Source organism: Rousettus aegyptiacus, unplaced genomic scaffold (genome assembly GCF_014176215.1).
Source record: "Rousettus aegyptiacus isolate mRouAeg1 unplaced genomic scaffold, mRouAeg1.p scaffold_m13_p_15, whole genome shotgun sequence".
Lineage (NCBI taxonomy): Eukaryota > Metazoa > Chordata > Mammalia > Chiroptera > Pteropodidae > Rousettus > Rousettus aegyptiacus.
Window position 1 is genome coordinate 33701066 of NW_023416290.1, and position 19768 is coordinate 33720833.

General features: G+C 33.2%; 1 protein-coding gene across 5 annotated transcripts in view; it reads right to left on the reverse strand.

The window, feature by feature from the left end:
* RNF19A (ring finger protein 19A, RBR E3 ubiquitin protein ligase) overlaps positions 1-19768 on the reverse strand; it is a 57224-nt gene that overhangs the window by 11691 nt on the left and 25765 nt on the right. For 4 of the 5 annotated variants that reach the window (XM_016129771.2, XM_016129768.2, XM_016129770.2 and 1 more), the window contains 2 exons: positions 15281-16048; positions 3258-3466 (listed from right to left, as the gene is read on the reverse strand). In XM_016129771.2, the coding sequence (XP_015985257.2) occupies positions 3258-3466; positions 15281-15954 (883 nt within the window). In that variant the 5' untranslated portion in view covers positions 15955-16048. Of the gene's footprint in view, positions 1-3257; positions 3467-15280; positions 16049-19637; positions 19764-19768 lie in introns of those variants that run through there. The other variant, XM_016129767.2, reaches the window with a different exon arrangement.

Consider the following 19768-nt stretch of genomic DNA (forward strand, 5'->3'; position numbering starts at 1 on the left):
AGTCATGATTTAAATGATCCAAAGAACATAAAGTCTGAATTAAAAAAATTTTAACATTGGGCATAAATGAAAAAAGCTGACTTTTATACCTAATACAACATCTAGTACATGGAATTAAAGAAATGCTAATGCTATCTGCTTAGGTGGCATATTAATTGATGAACTTCCTCATTCCAGGATGTACTCAAGTAGTAAATATCCCAATTAGAAGCAGGAGTAAAGAGACTCAGGCTTTGGCTCTGCTAAATGCAATCTTTAGAACAAACTGAAAGTGACATCCCCATTTATTCTTACGGTTCTGAAAACATAAAACAGCTTTTTAATAGCTAAGATTACATGTTAGAGAATTAACATCATAAACAATATATTTTTGATGTCTTTTTATATATCTGTACCCATACGTTTTCACTCTCCATATACTTCTTTATCTATAAAAGACTGTTTTGTCCGATTCGTCTGTTTTAAACAAATTAGAAAAAATTTATTGTGTACATTACATAAGTCTCTCAAAATATTCTCAAATTGCAAACATCCTACATAAAATTATTTTACTGATTAGATGGTCAAAAGATGCCCCATTTCCCAAGCGTCAATTAATCCACAGGTCCTTTATATTAAAAAAAAGTTTCCCATTCCTATGTAAAGTGTTTGGCAAAGCTATTTTTTTTTTGTTACTGTATTTCTATTTACTGTTAAAATATGGGCCATTTTCATGTTAAGAAAAAACAATAGATTATAAAACACTATATTTTCGAAATTTGTTTTAAATCGTCTCCACCCCCATCACATTGCCTGTAAGGACTTACAACAAAATCTTAAGAGTAGTTATCTCTTGGGGTGGTAGTAGTAGGGGATAGAGGAGGAGGTAGGGAGCCAATTAAATATATTTTTATGAAGGTGGGGAAATATGGAAATATGTGGTTCCTTTAAAAGGTAACTCCAAGTACATAAACTTCCTAGTAGCTGTGAGTCTCATGTACATATAATACTGTCACAGTTCAAAGACAAATATAATCACAATATAAATTATTTAATGTACCATATGATTAAGAACACTTATTTATCTTCAGGTGACTGATTAGAAAGAAACAGCCACCTAATTATTACTATATCAATTATTAAAAGTGCAGCCAATTTTTCGATGTATCATAATGGAAAAAAAATACCAAAAATATCTGGAATTACAGGAATTAATAAAACCATTTTAGATGGTACATTCTTTTCCTCTTTTTTTTCCCCAAGAGTCAGTGAGAAGCCAAGTTCAAGTTTTTAATTTTTTTATAGATTACATCAAAAGAAACTATCACATAAACATTTGTTTTCAAGAGCTTTGATTTTTGGAGCATTATAGGTAAAAATGCACGTACTTTAAAATTTCAGAACATGAGATAAGATTTTTAAACAAACATGGAAAAATTACAAATGAAGTTTATTTTTTAAAATGATCAACTTGAGAGGCTATATTTATTTCAACAATGCTACTATTTGGCTCAAATCATTTAGGAAGCTTTTCTTTCAAAATTACTTACAAAGCTACTATATATTAAAAAATGCCTCTCATGATCATACATTCACATCTTACTCTGGATTCACCCCAAACTGGTGATTCAACTTGATATGATACTCTAGTTGTTAGCCTTAGTTCCGAAGGAACTTTTGGTCACAACCAGAATCAAACTGACATTAAGGGGATAATTTCATTGAATGCATCATGGTCGAAAGGTTATGATCAACAAGGCATTCCAGGGTGCTAACATAAATATAAAATTTCCCATGGTGACTACTGTGAGAAAGGCCAACATTCACTTGACTAAATCATATTTATTTTAAAAATAACAAAAGCCATCTCTTAGTCATTTTTTTCTTAATGATCCATCTCTATCCCCGTATGCAAACCTCTAGCAAGTGACTGTGGTGGATTCTCTAAGTTTCTCTACCTCATATAACCAGAGCATGTTTTTATGAGCCAGGAAATGTTTCAACCTTATGGGACATAAGTATTATTAGTCTCTTCATTTTACAGATAAGGCAAGTAACTTGTTCAGGGTAACACAGAGACAAAGGTTCGAGAAGCTGGGAATTGAATCCAGATAGTCTTATTCCAGAGTCCATTCTCTTATTCTATATGTCTGTGTGTCCTGTGACCAATAAATACCCAACTCCACTTAGAGAAGAGGGATGTTATTTCCAAGTGAACCACTGAAAGGCTACAGCTGACTCTACATGGGACAGTTTAGGTATACTCGGGTCCTCTCTGAATTGCTTCTGGACCCACATCTATAAACTGTTACTAATACATTTGAGTTCTACCCCCAATCTTAAGGAAAAATAATAGAAACAAGTCAGTCATCAAACAAGCATGGAAATCCATGTATATAATATAAAGTATTAAATGTTGAACTTAAAATTTAATTTAAAATGTTTAATTTTAAGTTCAACTTTAAATGTTAAATAAGACTTTCTTAAAGTACATGACTACCTACCTCAGTATACTGCTGGTAGGAATATAAATTATTTTCTTGATAAATTTCTATATTTTCCAAGTTTTTCTCTTTTATAGTCAGTGAGAAAGTAAAAATTTTTCTAAAAATGATTAAAATTCCAATAAAAATGAAAACCTACGAATGTGAAATATTAACTTTTTGAATTTTTATTAAAAAACATTAAGATGTTCATAAATATTTTTTTCATTTTTGAGATTTATGAGATGCATACATTGCTCATGTATAGAGCTCCAGGTAATTTTTTAAATTGCTGCCCAAAGACATAAAGTTCCTAGTGTCCTCCCACTAAGGTATGATTTTGAATCCTTGATCTTAGAATTGGATGAGACATCTGTAAGTAAAAAATATATTTTGCAAAATATGTAAATGAAAAGAATTCTAAATATTGTTTTAAATCTGCAATTTAGTGATATTTACATAATTGAAAATAATGAAAAGATAACATTCAAAATTAATATTTTATTTAAAATATTTGTTAAGCTTTGCATAAAACACTTTTATAGACAACAGTTTCAGAATATCTTCAGCTATCAGTTAATATAAAGCATTATGACCCTTTTTTCCTTTTTTTTGACAATAAAACTTTTCCTATCTTCCACAGGAAAGAATGAGTCTCTTTGGGACAAAAAAACTAATATGTAAAACACTTGAAAAGAGAACAGGTGATAACAAAAACTGAATATTCTATTTTTTTATTCTAAGTAGTGTTCTGTACATGTCAAATATTTTGTTGAAAAGTTAAGACATAAATACCTGCCGCTCCAGACTCTTGACTATAACTAATGGATGAAGAACGTATGGTTCTCAGACGTAAACTCTGGGCTCTCTCTTGTCGAGCAGCATCACAGGTCTGATTGGGGTGCCAAATCTGTTTACAGTGGTAGCAAAACTCTGTTCCACAGCCTTCTCGCCCACAAGTTAATTTTGGACAACTAGCACATCCAAATGCTATCACAGCATATCTTGAAAGAACGAGAAAAATGATTTAAAATGTGACATAAAATAAGAGATATTCATTAAGTAAAAGTATTATCCAACTTAAAATGCTGTTCCTGAAAAAGTTTTCTATTTATGCATGAGCAAACTGTCATGAGCCCTAACATTATCTCATCAATATAAAAAGTGGGAAAAAAATAAACATTTCACAAATGAAGGCATATAAATGGCTAAAAAGTATTTTTAGAGTTCAATTTTAACTTCTGACTTCGAACTTTTAACAAGGATACCAAATTGTATTTATGACCTAAACTGTATATATAGTCCCAATTTTATAAAAATTCTATTAAATTAGTATTGTGTGAACATAGAAAAGACCATAAGGAAATATACCAAAACTCTTAAGAGCAGTTTTCCTGGTATTTTAATTTTCTTCTTAATATATGCATACATTTCTGACTTTTATAATTACTTGTTACTTTTAAAATCAGAAAGATAATGACTATGGATCAGCCACACCTGTCAGTTAATGGCAAACCATGCCAATTCATAAAGTTTGTGATTATCTTATACTGATACATATATTCTCTTATTTTTTGTTTCTAAGATGCATAATAAAAGTGGTCTCTGGTGCCAATCTCCCACCAACAAGCACACAAACTTGAATTTCTCAATTAGGATTTTTTTTTTCCTTCAGATAAAAGACTGAGAACAGTAGATTCATGACTAGTCTTAATATTTATTCTCTGAGTTAATTTTTTGGCACTTAAAAATTTCTGACAAATTCTGGGCACTACTTACTGGGCATTTATCCAGGAGAAATGAAAACTTATGTTTACACAAAAACTTGTGTACAAATATTTACAGTAGCTTTATTTCTAATAGCCCCAAAATGGTAACAGCCTAGATGTCCTTCTTCAACAGGTAAATGGTTAAACAAACTATGTATGTGCACATATAACATGGAATACTACTTGAGAACATTAAGTACTTGTACACTTAACGCTTTGAATGAATCTCTGGGGAATTATGTTGCGTGAAAAAAGTCAATCTTGAAAAGTTACATACTACATAATTTCATTCATATAACATTTTGAAGTTACGTAATTTTCAAAATAGAAAACAGATTAGTGGTTGGCAGGGTTAGGGATGGGATGGGGGAGGGCAGAGGGAAGGGCAGAAGTGGATGTATTTGGAAAAGAGCAACATGAGGGATATTTGTTGTGATGGAACTATTCAGTATCTTGACTACTATGATGGATACAAGAACCTATAGGTGATAAAATGATATATAACTCAATACACACACACACACACACACACACAAATAAGTACAAAACTGGGGAAATTTGAATAAGATCAGTGGATTGTATCAACGCCAATATCCTGATTGTTATACTGTTTTATAGCTTTGCAAAATGATACCATTGGGGCAAACTGTGTGAAGGACACACAGGATCTCTCTGTATTATTTCTTACAACTATACATGAATCTACACTATTTCAATAAAACTTTCAACTAAAAAATGTCTAGGGGTTTCTAGTTCTCTTTGAAAGAAAAACAAAAGAGTCTTATCTATGACTAAGAGGCTTTTGTAAATACTGAACATTTTTGCCTGGAAATTAGGGGGACTTTTTGGGGCTCCTCTTGTTACTGGCAAAATAAAAAATTTAAATAATTTTTAAAAATTTAAATATTTAATTAAAAAATTTAAATACCAGATTTTTATTAAATTTATTAAAATTGCATAATCTATATAACTATGCAAAATTTTAAGAGTCAGGAAGTTCTTCCATTTTTGGACCTATTCCTCTCTTATTATCTCACCTTTAAACTTAAACTTTACATCTTAAATTCCACTTTATTTCTGATAGACCAATTCTACAATTACCATTGTCTAGAGAAATATGTTCAAACACGACTGAATTAAAAGCAATGTAAACCAACAGGAGGAAATTTAGCAATGTTTCATTTCCCTGAGCCTAAGATTTTCCTGAGGGTTTATTCATTGCAGACTCAATAAAAAGAAACGAATCTTTGAAGACTATACACTTTATTTCTATCAAGTTATAATCTAAAGTAGTCTTTAAAACAGTAAATTCAGTGGGGAAAAAAAGGGCATTCTTTTCTTAACTTCTTCTCTATCCTACTTTTTTCTTGAAGGAGGAGGGAAGAGGAGGGACAGAATGGGGAAATCTGTGTGTGTGCAGGGGACAATGCTAACACCAACCTTTTATTTTTTTAAAGTCAGTCACAATTTATAAAGGTGGAAGAAAAGTTTAGGTTACTTAGTCCAAATTCCAACACTTATTACCTATATAGTTTTATGTAAGTTACATACACTCTCTACAACTAAGTTTTCCAAAAAATAAAACAGGGATTCACTGAAATTTGCTTAGCCTCAGTATTCAGCCAAAATCAACTTCAGATTTGGCCCTGACCATGAGAAAGCCAAACAAGCAAATGACTGCTTCCGTGACATTACTAGTACCTCTGCACTGGTGCCTGATTAATGACCATGTGATCATATAAGTTACTATCACTTCTACATCAGTATAATGTCATTTAGATTAAATATTAATTTCTGAATATTCATTTTAAAACATATTGGTAGGCATTCTAGACATAACTTGAGTAAAAATCTTGTTTTATATGGTGAAATTTTACTGGACAACTGGAGTATAAAAGGACATAGTTTTGCAAGAAAAAACTGCCATAATTATAGTGAAAATTGTGTGAAAGCCAAATTTATTTATAGACTTAAGAACTTTCAAATAATAAAGAAAAGAAATTATAGTTAATATGAATACTGAGGGTGTTTTAACTAGATAAATTTAGGAAGAACATATCCTTTTGAGCAAGTATTTATTTATAAAAATATACTAGGTAGATTAATAGAAATTAGGTCATATCATAATTCTAAATTTTGTAGAATATCACTAAATAAAACTCTAAGGAACTGACCTAATTTTAAATTAATGAATTAGGCTTTGAGTCTTTCAAGAGAAAGTTCTATTAGGGAATTCTTCCCATCTTGACAAGAAGACTTAAAAGGAGAATGTCAACTTTGCCATTTCAAAATTTCGTGTCAAGTTCCGAAATTGCACACAATAGTCATTAAAACATGAAGGGGTATGGCAAGAAACCTGAGAGAAAACTGAGGACTTAAAACACATTTTCTTCTCAATAATCAAACTTAAAAACAGCATCATAAATTGCTTTAAGATGAAAATTCCCTATAGTTTTGAATCTAGGGACTTAAGTTTGTTGAAAATAACTCATGGCTTATAGATAGTGAATATCTAATTAGAATTTTTTAAATATGCAATGTAATTGTGAGGAGCAAATAATAGCTGACAGACAGAGCAATTATTCCTGCATTATGATGTAAAATATTGACATATGATTGGTAAAAATCTAGATCTTGATGCATCTGAAAAATTAGGATATAATAATATAAATAGCTGTGATATTAACATAAGACAATACATATGGGGGAGAGAAGGAGACAGGGAGGAGGAGGAGGAATGGAGACGGGGAGAGGGAGGGAAAAAAAGAGAGGTGGGGGAAAGGAGGGAGAAAGAATTAGATCAGGGTACATTGTATGTACTTAAATGTTAGAAAGAAAGTATATCAATCTTGTTTTATGTTACTTCTCAGTTGTTGTTTTTTTTAATGGAAAAGCTAAGATGTCCTACCCCAGAACTAAACATTGAAGTCTCATTCAATCTGTGCAAATTCCAAACAAAAACAGGATTATCTTTAATACCAACCAAATTTTTGTGAATGTGTAATTTGAGGACTGTAAAAGGATTTTGTCTAGTAGTTTTTCTTATGTTAACAATTACTGAGTGCTTACTGTGTATGTGTTCCGAATAGTAACTGATTAGGTACACTGTATAATATATCAAAGAATTAAATGTACCTCGCATTCACATACTTTGAAAACAAAATGTTAGGCCTCTTGAAGGTGAGTTTCATTGTGTGGGGAGCCAAACTTATTTTCCACTAGAAAACAGTTCTCAAGCTATAATAGAAGCAAATGGTGAAACAAATACAAAATGCTTTAAAGAAAAATTTCAGAAGTCTTTCTGCTCTGGAGCATTAAGTATTATTTGGGAAAAGAACAGGCTAAGCAGAAGGTCACACACATAAATGAATACTAATTAACTAAACATTTCTGGCTTACAGCGTACACAGATCTTGGTTTAGAAGATACCTCCATTTCCTTCTATAGTCCATTTTTTTAACTCAAGTCTTACTATCCGTCTATTCTTCAGCTGAAGGTCTTTGGTTACTTGAAATGATTAAATCTTCCTACTTAGGCAGAAGTGGAGGGATAGGAAGAAAGTGAGGAAGATACAAAGGGAATGAAATAGGGCAGTCTTTCCAGAAATATTTTCTGTTCACTGGATTGTTAACAGGTGATCCGTATGAAGAAAGTACCTGATGGTCATGCCAGGGAAATCCTAACCAAAATTAAAGTTTTTTTGTTTTGTTTTGTTTTGTTTTTACTACAGTATTTGCTAAAAGAATTTTTAACAGACCAATGTTCAGTATAATATGCACTATTTCCCAAATTTATTTGACCACATCTATCTATCTCCTGGGAGAGTTTCACAGCACTAGAGTTCTGCAATTTAGGCTATCGATAACACTGAGGAAGGAAGGATACCAGTCAGGGTGGCATATTCTACCTACAGCAAATTCCTTATGAAGGAACGAGAAGAACAAACATACTATACCCAACATGAACTATAATCCTAAGGGAGATTTAATAGTCTCAATAAAATTTTAATTAAAAAATAAGAAAAAAGAACAAAGAAAGTTTATCTAGGAGTCCAAGAGAACTCCTTTTCAAAAGCACAAAGCTTTAACACAGTTTTTAAGAACAAAGAAAATATAATCAGAAATATCAAAATTATTTGACCCATTTAAGGGGAAGAGTCAGGTTTTATATCAAAATCAAGAGGCTCATGTTTCCATTTACAAGAAGTCACTATTATTCCAGAGGAAAAGAAGTGACTTAATATACTTGGGAGAAAGTCTAGATAAAGTGAGGCTCATCTTTTGGTTCCCTTTCAGGATCTGCTTTCCCCTACATGCTGCAGGGGAGGCCTACAGTCATTGAGAGCTGCCCACTCTACTTGGAGAGGTCTGTTTAATTTAGGGGTTGAATGTGTTAGTAAGCCATTTTGGCTGTAATCTAAAGCCACTACTAAAGCTGACACATGCCCTGTGTTGTATTTTATCACCTTGGTTCTTAACAAGGGTGTGAGGGAAAGAATGTCATTTTCACTGATTCCCTAAAATTCCACCAACAAATCTTAGTACCAGTTAATAATGTTTAACATGAAATAACGTCATTAAACATACCTAGATTAATTTTATGATTAAAAAAGAATAAATTAAAAAGAGCAAACTTTCACTTAGCTGAAGCTATTAATTCTTAGAGTAATTTTATGAATGTCTATTCTAATATATATAATTTATCACTAATTATAAATTACAACCTCTCCCTGAAATATACTTTACTCATTATGGCTCCCTATACACAAAGCCTGCTGTTTTCTAAGGGACACATGCTTGCTTCCTCCAGAGAAAATCAAAGTTGGATCTGTTCCCTATAAAATTTCTAAAAGGTCAGTCTCCAAAAGCATTTCTAACATGCCAAAAGATGGTCAAGTTATGGCTAAAACCCTTCTTTTTAGGATGGGAATGAGTCATACAGACATTAACAAGAATTCTAACCATACATATTATTTAGTCCCTATATCTATGGCACCCCCTTTAAAAAATCCATTATGAACATTATCTTATACCAGAATAACTTACTCTTTAGAGCCATTTAAACATCAGCAAATCAGCTTGAAGCTACACAAACCTGATTACAGTTGATTACATTGCTTTAAAATAGTTTAATGTTCCTAGGATATATAATTTATGTTAGTGGCATATAGTCAGTTTGGTTCATTACACAATTCTTTACTGAGCATGGGGTTACCCTGTGGTTACAAAGAAAAAACACTTGTTTTTCTGCCCTTGAGTGGCTCACAAACATTAAATCATTAATTATATTCTAGTATAATAAATGCCTCTTAATGTTAAAAGTTCCCCAACAAAGTTAGAAGCGCTCAGATGAAATGACACGGATAATGTGTGCTTGTAGAAGGTGGTCTTAATTGAAATATTAAATAATGACAGAAACTAAAATGTCAACTTTTTGCTATCTGCCTACACCATGTATAAACCAGATCTCCTAGGTGGAAGGTAATCGATATTTTAATCCAAGACAGGTTTTATGTTTTCCCTCTTACATGTCTCTTACCAATTCTTCTTCTCAGCCATAGCCAGATTTTTCTCTGAACCTATGTAGAGTGGCATTTTCTGGAAGTAGGTTTGCTAACTTTACCCTGGTTAAATCAACAGCACACAGGTTTGGCCTCTTAGACTCTGTGTCAAAAGTTTTTTGTTTGTTTGTTTGTGTGTTTGTTTTTTAAACTGTCCTTTAAACCAGTTTAATCTGTGCTGGCCCGCAGAAGAGTAGAAAGGATGTTAGGTGGGAAACCCTGAGAGAGCTCAAAAAAACAGCTAGGTTTCTTTCTACTCTAAGCTAAGGGCATTACTTCTCAAAGTGTATATAAAACTATGTGTTTAAGTAAAATTGATGTCAGACATAAAAAATGGTCATATTGATAAATAAAAAGTGCAGAAGGAAAAAGTCATTTCATATTTAGCATTTCTGGAAAAAAAAAGCCTTTCAAGTGTGTTGTTCAATGAAAGGACTTAAATACTGCATCAATGCCTATCATCCTATTACTGTTGGCTAAGCATTTCTATGAATGACTGCCAAACAGTCAGGTGATTACCAGTACCCCTTATGTCAGATTTAAATAATAAATCGAGTTTAAATAAAAAATGTCCCTCTGTGGATCCAAAGATTTTAAGTTCCAAGAGGGCAGGAATTTTTGTTTCTGTTCATTATTAAATCTCTGGTACTTGGTATGTAGGTGGGTTACATACTTAAACGACTGATATAAAATAAAAAATAAAAATTTCAAAAATGGAGATGAAGAATGATAAGAGCTGTTAACCCAATTCCCGTTTACCCCAAGAATACTCAGTGGCAGTGCTTGCGGCCGCAGCATTTACCCCTATTACTCTAGTATACTGATAGTCTTTGGAAACAAATGAGATCATTCTATTTATAGCATTCTGTTTTTAGTAGTGGTATTTCCATTTATAAAATATAGTAATTCTCGATCACTGAAAATGTCAAATCCTAGAAAATGTAGCATTCCTATGCATGATGTTAAATTAACGCTGTCAGTAAGCTGCGCTTTTTTCTAATGAGAAGAGGGTTAAACGCTTACTGTGTGCTAGGAATTATGCTAGTAATAACATTAAAAATCTGTCTCAATCCTTATAACATGATAGGATGGAGATTCAAAATCAGGTCTGTACATGCTCATGCTAAGTGTAACTAAATTTTAGTGATGGCTCACATAGCACTTTATGTTTTCAAAGTATACATATTAAATTTATGTGCTAATTTTCACAATTCTATATGTTGAATAATCAATCCTTTTCCAGTTGGTTTGATATCCTTCCCCTAAAATCAAGTTCTTATACAAACTAGAATCTGTGTCAACCCTGTCTACTGTGTTCTATTAGGTTGATAGTGTTGATATTATCCACTTGATGACATGATCAATCAATCCGGCACAAGAGAGTACACCTAATATTTAGTGACCAGAAAGCTTGTGCTCCTGGATTTATTGTCTCAATCTCTTCTGGCCATAGGTTGTGATTTTTAAGACTCTTTTTCATTTGTTCCATCATTTTCAGACTTTTTAAAGTTATTAAATGTTTAATGGCACTTGGGAAGCACCTCTTACCCTAGGGTTCCATAAAAGATAGTTAGAAAATCAGATAAAAACCAATACATAGGTATATTCCTTATTATTTGAATTTTCGCTATTGAAGTATTTGCCATAATGATTTTAAAAGCAGCTTTTTTTAAAACTTGAAATTTGCTATCCAACTTGAAATTTACTGTAATGAATGTGCATATCTGCATCAGTGAAAATGTGCAGATATCCATGGGACCAAGAGTGATACAATTGTATCTAAGCTGTTCTTTGGACAGGATACTGTCTCTTGCTCAAGTTCATTATTGCTTTTTTCTTCCCATCTTTTTCTTGAGAGTTTAGCTCTTCATGGCTCCCAGAGTTTGCTTCTGCCGTATACTTGAAAGCACAGCCAACACTGGCCCAGTATCTTTAACATTTTATCTTGCTATTTATATTTATAGTACAAGTTTCCTGCAGTACAGGAGAGTATAACTCACATTTGATACTGAATAGTAACTCTGAGTCCTTCACAAAACTAATGAATTCATAAAATATTAACTAATATTTTTATTACTTCATATTACACAGAAATCTTTGGTGTTAAGTACTAGTGATACTTATGAAAACTGTCTGGGATTTGCACAGGTAAAACTGAGCAACCCCAAGCCTGGCACCAGCAGCAGCTGGCCTAGGTTTGTATATTGGTTTCTCAACGCACTTCCAAGCCCAGTGCAAGTGGTAGCCATTTGCGAATTGTTTGGTGACTCTTGCCAGGTGGACCTGGGCGGGGCGCAGGCTGCTGCTGGAGCCCCACCCAGGAGGCCCATGGTCTGACACCCTGGTGGCTTGCTTCAGACCAGCTGGAGCTCCACCCAGGACTGCATCTGAGGATGACACACTCAGAGGGGAGACCAGACAGGCACCAGAGCCCAGCTCAGTTGAATCCTGCTTGTATGGTTGGCCCCTCACCAGCCAATCCTCACAGCCAATAAGCCTGAGGGTCAATCCCTCCCACTGTTGTGCAAACAGCAACAAAGGCTCAACTACAACAGGACAGCACATACAACTTATACAAAGGACACACTTGGAGCACCCGGCCCAGGTGATCAGGGAAGACTGTGCCACTGGGCCCCACAGGATACTCACTACAGAAGGCCACTCTAAGACCAGGAGACATAGTAGCCCTTCCAAATACACAGAAACAAACACAGGGAAGCAGCCAAAGTGAAGAGACAAGCATGTTCCAAATGAAAGAGCAGAACAGAGTTCCAGAAAAAGAACTAGACAAAACTGAGACAAGCAATCTAACAGATACAGAGTTCAAAACCCTGGTTATAAAGATGCTCAATGAACTTAGGGGAAGAGTAGATGAAATCAGTGAGAACATTAAACAGAGATAGAAAACTTAAAAATAGAAAACACAAAAAAGAACCAGTCAGAAATAAAGAATACCCTAACTGAAATAGAAAATACATTAGAGGGAATCAACAATAGATTAGATGAAGCGGAGGATCAAATCAGTGATTTAGAGGATGGAGTAGTGGAGGACACTCAACCAGAACAGCAACAAGAAAAAAGAATCCAAAATGATGAGGCTAGTTTAAAATGCATTTGGGACAACATCAAGCAAACTAACAGTTGCATCACAGGGGTACCAGAAGGAAAAGAGAGAGAACGACGAATTGAAAATCTATTTGAAGAAATGACGATGGAAAACTTCCCTAACCTGGTGAAAGAAATAGGCATATAAGCCTAGGAAGCACAGAAATGAACCCAAAGAGTCCCACGCCAAGATACACCATAATAAAATGCCAAAGGTTAAAGGCAAAGAAAGACTCTTAAAAGTAGCAAGAGAAAGCAATTAGGGGGTTCCCATATATTGTCAACTGACTTCTCAACAAAAACTTTTCTAACCAGAAGGGATTAGCATGAAATAGTCAAAGCAATAAAAAGTACCTACAACCAAGACAAGAAACTAAATTTCATCATCACCAAGCAAGTATTACAGGAAATCTTAGAGAGACAAGGGTGGGGAGATGATGAGAGGGAAATGGGGAAGGTGGGGAAGGAGGGAGGAGAAGGAGGAGGAGGAAGAGGAAGAAGGAATAAAAACAGATCACAGATATCAATAATAAAATGGCAAAAGCTATATATCTATCAACAATTACTTAAATGTAAATGGATTAAATGCTCCAATCAAGATAGGGTGGCTGAATGGATAAGGAAACAAGTCCCTTACATAAGCTGCCTACAAGAGACTCCTTCAGATTGAAAGCCACACACAAACTGAAAGTAAAAGGATGGAAAAAGATACTTCATGAAAAACAATAAAAGAAAAAAAGCTGGGGTAGCAATATGTATACCAGACAAAATGGACATTACAACAAAGGCTAAAACAAGAGGCAAAGAAGGACCCAGTAATCCCACTTCTGGATATTTATCCAAACAAACCCAAAACACTACTTTGAAGGAATATATGAATCCATATATTCATTGTAGCATTATTTACAATAGTCAAGATATGTAGGCTCCCTGGGAGTCCATCAACGGATGAATAAAGAAGAGGTCACACACACACACACACACACACACACACACACACACACAGTGGAATATTATTCAGCCAAAAAAAAAAATTCTTGCCATCTGCAACAATATGGATGGACCTAGAGGGTATTGTGCTGAGTGGAATAAGTCAGACAGAGAAAGACAAATGTCATTTGATTTCACCTACATGTGGAATCTAAAGAACAAAATAAAATAGAAACAAGCTCATAGATACAGAGACCATTCTGATGGTTGCCAGACAGGAAAGGGGTTAGGGGGTGGGTGTAAGAGGAGAAGTGATTAATAAGTACAAATTGGCAGTTATAAAATAGTCATGGGGATGTAAAGTATATCATAAGGAATACAGTCAATAATATTGTAATAACTATGTATGATGTTAGATTGGTACTAGATTTTTAAGGGTGATCACTTCATAAGTTATATAAATGTATAAATCACACTGTCCACCTAAAAGTAATATAATACTCTATGCAAAATGTAATTGAAAAACAAAAAAAAAACTATTTAAAAAATAAAAATAAATAAGTGAAATTATGGAATATAGGCTAGATGCAATCTGAAAATTTGCTACTCAACAAGCTTTTAATAATGGATATGATTCAGATGAATCAATCCTGAAATTGTCATTTGATAAATTAAACTCACATTCCACCCCTGTCTCTTGGAAGTTCTGGGTTTTTCCAAACTCTTACTTACAGATAACCTCTGGTTTACTAATGGTATGCTAAATCATATACAGTGTTCATGGCTTTTGAAATTCTTGAAGAGCATATGACTGTTTTTCCTAGTTCTGACAATTAACTGTATAAAGTAAATGCTCTATAAATAGGGGCTGCTGCTAACCTAATAACCAAACATATAAGCAAAATTATTTTATTTTAAATGTTGGGAAAAAAGCATTTGTAATTAAAAAAAACTTGAGGCAAATGTATTATATAACCTTGAGATTTTAAGACTAGCAAATACTTACGCACACCAAGATGAACACATCCTACTGTTGCACATATTAAGGTGCCTTTCAAAGGGTCATTTAAATTTATATAAATGACTGCCCCACCAAAAACAAACAAAACTCCTGATCATTTCATCCACTATACCAAAATAAAAATTCTCCAACTGGATGGGGAAAATCAATTTTGCTCACAACTAAATCCTGCACTCTACCATCTTATCCTTTTCTTCTGAAATATGTTATGTGAATATGCTGTGCAGAGACAATATAAAAATGAGTAAGACAGATTTCCTGTCTTTAACACCAAACACTGCCTGACACATAGTATGCAATTGATATGTTTGCCTGTTGGATGAATGAATTACTTGACAGGTTAAGATTTTTTTCTTTTGAGTAATAGTCAGCAAATTTTTATTTATCCACAAGAAAAAAAATTATCAAGAAAAATCTAACAAAATCTTCTTACCCACAGTCTGGAGCTGGACACCACCTACAATCAGGATCTGCAACGAGCCACCGTCTAAGCATAAATTCTTCATATTTTTCCATCAAAACATCATCACTTAATATCAAGCGAATATCATGGGGATTAAACCGTTCAGTACATTCTGGGCAACTGATATTAACTCTACTTTCAGAAATTTCTATCCTTAGATATTGTCGTAAGCAGTCCACACAAGATCTATGATGACAAGTCATTATCTCAGGAAATCTGTCTTTAGAATGCCGCAAAAGACACAAAGGGCACTCTATGAAGTCTCCAATTTGTTTGCTGATAGAAGTTAATCCATTGTCAGAGGAGGTATTTGTAGAGAAAATGGAGTTCTTATCAGTACACATTTCAGAATGTATACTTTCAATACTTGCAATTCCATCCACCCCGCCATTTAGCTCCCTTGATTTACGTTTGTTATCCTTTTTCCTCCGAAACAGATTGCCTATTGAAATTCTTCTTTTTTTGGGTGCCTTTTTGACTGAAGGCAAGCTCACAGATGAAGCAGAAGACTGAAGATCTCGATCTGAACCCATCTGCCGATGTAAACTCATGTCTAAAATGCTCATTAGAATTGAGTCAGGGTCTGTGTTCACACACAGTCCTTCATTATACTTAAAGATAAAACCTATTTCTTGTTCTTGCATTCAGATTAAGTCATGGTGTAAGAAAATTCTACTTGGTTCCTTCACAGAATTCTTGAGAAAGTTCGACTTATGGAAGACTGTTATCATAGATGGTCTGAAAAAAAAAAAAACCAAAACACCAAGATTATTTAGTTGCACATTCTTAGTCTGCATGTTTTTAAAATACTTAAAAAATCACTATGAAACGTCAAACAAGGATGTTCTTTACCGTTAATTTTTTTTTTAATAAGGTCAATTTACTGAATAGTCAACAAGAGAATATAAAACAAATGATAAAATAACAAGGACATTCTTTAATCTTAATAAAAGACTGTAGATTTGAGCTGACCTTATCAATATTTAAAGTATATACAAAATTTTTGATCATTACCACTCAGACCTCAATGATTCCCTACTGCCTTTACGAGTGTGTGTGTGTGTGTGTGTGTGTGTGTGTTTAATTGACAATAAAATATACAAAGGGCTAATTAAGTACAGCTTACATGATCTTGAAAAAGATCGTGTTTGTGTGTGTGTGGGGGGGGGGGGTTGCTCTTATACTACTAATGACTTATTACACAGTTGCAGTACTTAAGAAGACACTGTGGTACACCACAAGAATGGATACAAAGACCAAAGGAACAGAACATAGTCTTGATAAAAAGTCTCACATATGTATTGATACTTGATTTATGTAAAAGGTGACATTGCTAAGTAGTAAGAATAGCCTTTTCAAAAGAAAAACAACATAGTACTGTTTTACTGGTTATCATCTGAGAAAGGGAACTTGACTTTCAAGCTCACCTCATGCATAAAAATCAATTCCGGATAGCTCACAAATCTAAATGTGATTAGTAAAATCATAAAGCTTCTATAAGTCATTAGAAAAGACTATTTCAATGAAAATATTTCTAAAACAAAAAACACAAAAACTTTTTATCAGAGAAGACTGATAAATTGGACTACAATAAAATCAAGAAATTATTTTAAGGAAGTGAGAGAAGTCACTTGCCACAAATAACTAATAAGGACCAGTACCCAACTATGTAAAAAACACTTACAAATCAATAAGAAAAAGCAGACAATCCAAAAGAAAAATAGGCAAGGGACTTAACAGGCACTTCACAAAAGTATATGCTCAATGTCATTTGTCATCAGGAAAATACACATTAAAGGCATATTGAGAGACCATTACACACCCAGTAGGATTGCTAAAATTCAGACTGACATTTCCAAGTATTATAAAAGATGTAGAGTGCTGGTGGAAGTATAAAATGGCACAACTACTTTGGAAATCTGTCTAACAGTATCCACCAAATTTGAACATTTACATAACTCTATTACCCATTTATACTTTAGAAATAAGTGCACAAGAGAAATGAATATACAGATGCATCAAAGATATACACAATATTCATAGCAGCATTAGTTATAAGCAAAAATACTGAACACAACCCACATTTCCATCAATATACTAGAAACAATTAAAATGAACAAAATACCACTATACACAAAACAAGAATGAATCTCACGTCAAAGAATGTGTACTGTATGACTCCATATAAATATAGTTCAAAAACAAGCAGAACTAATCTGAGATGTTAGAAATCAGTATTGTAGCTACCTTCTGTGGGCAGGTACAAAGGGAACTTTGACATGTGTAGTGGTTGTAAAGCTATGTTCACTTTGTGATAAATCACTGACCTACAACTCACAATTAATGCATTTTTCTGGATGATTATTATATCATAGTTAAAGGTTAAAAAAAAAACAAAAACAAAAACAAAAAACACCCAGCTTCTGAAATCCACATGTATTCTTGAGAAAGTCACATTGATTTCCCAATTCACAATCTAGAAAAACATTTCATTTAGGCAAACTTTATTCACATCCATCAGTTTATATTTTCCCATTATTTGCAGTATTCCCCCTTAATTGTGAGGAAACTAGAGTGTAATGATAGGTTTTACTAAAATTTTTCTGTACACGTTTTCTATGTTTTTATTTTCTCTTGCACCTCAAAATGCTTTCTGTTCTCTATACATGTATATATCATATGTAGGATGGAGATATATATATATATATATATATATATATATATATATATATATATGTCTTAGAAAAGAATTGTAGAGAGAATCTATCTTAAGAATCTTGTCCTAAGAATTTATTGCTTAAAATATAGAACCAGTGGCATTTAATCAGTATCACCTGGGGTATTTCTTAAAACACACTTTTATAAATTTAATTGCCATATCATTTATTATCCAAATGAGAACCATATAAGAGTGGATGGAGGTGTTATTAATATTTAAACTGGGATAAAAGGAGCAAACTAGAATATATATATGGTCATTTTACTTAGTCTTTCTAAAACATTGTGCAAAAACATAAATATGCCTCAAAAGAAAATAAATTTAAACACTAAAAATTTAATATTTGTGTTAAAAAATATGCACCTTGATGATAAAAAATACTACAAAATAGATGTAAATTAGGAAAACATGTATACAATGAACAAATTTCCTCACTATATAAACAGCTTTTACCCAACATTCAAAGAAGTTTTAATATCTATTCTCAAACTCTTCCAAAAAGTTGAAGAGGAGATAATACTTCTCAACTCATTTTATGAGGCCAGTATTACCCTGATCCGAAATCTAGTAAAGGTAAAACACAAAAAACTACAGACCGATATCTCTCATGAACACAGACACAAAAATCCTAAAGAACAGCTTTTACACATTAATAAGAAAAAAGTGTCAAACATACTAGCAAAATGAGCAAAAATAAAAGAAGGAAGTTTGGAGAAAAAGAATTACAAAAATTACAAAGACAGGAAACAGTGTTCAACAACAACAACAAAAAAACTAGAGAAATGAAAATTCAAACACTAGATACCATTTTTGCGCACTTAGATTGACAAAAGTTGTAAATGGTTGGGAGAGGTGCAAATCAGCACAATTTTTTGGAACCAAATTTGACATTATCTATTAAACTTCAAAATGGAAATGTTTTTTGACCAGCAATCCTACACGTAAAATTTATCCTTCAGAAAACATAAGAACACAATTGTGCAAAAACATATTGTGCAAAGAAATTCACTGCAGCCTAGTTGACAGAAGGAAACAAAACAAAACCACACACAAAAAACCAACCCACACAAAACCTGGAAATAACTTAAGGGTCCTACAGGGGACTAGTAAAAATAAATCAACCAACCACAATTTATATGTAATATAATGAAAATATCTCTCTATATACTGCCGAGTAAACAATAATTGCAAAATAGTATGTACAGTATGAGCCATATGCAGAAAAAACATACCCACACAGGCTTACATATACATACACAATTTCTGAAAAAATGTTAAAAAGCATTACCAATGGTTACTTTAGAGAGAACAACCTTTAGTATTCACTTTCTCCCTTCTTTATAGTTTAAAACTGAATCATGAGCATCTATTACTTATAGTTAAAAAACCTTGATTGAACCTCAAAAACAACAACAAAAATATTCTTCCCTAAACTGCCCAATCAAAATGAGGATGGGGTCCAGAGTTTGTACATTTTGCAAGTGTTCCTCAATAATTTAGTTGCACACTTTGGTTAAGAACCACAAACACTAAAGAGTTTGCTAAACACTCTTATTTAAATACAAAATTCTATAAACAAAGCAAGGAGGTACCAAAGGGTGCACTTACAAAGATATGGGCAGGTTTAAGAAACCAACAGGGATGGCAATTTACTCAGGAAGCCACTGTCACCCCTTTGGAATGACGGGGAAGGGAGGGAACAATTACTGGAGAGGAGCTGCCCAACAGTAGCTCGAAGA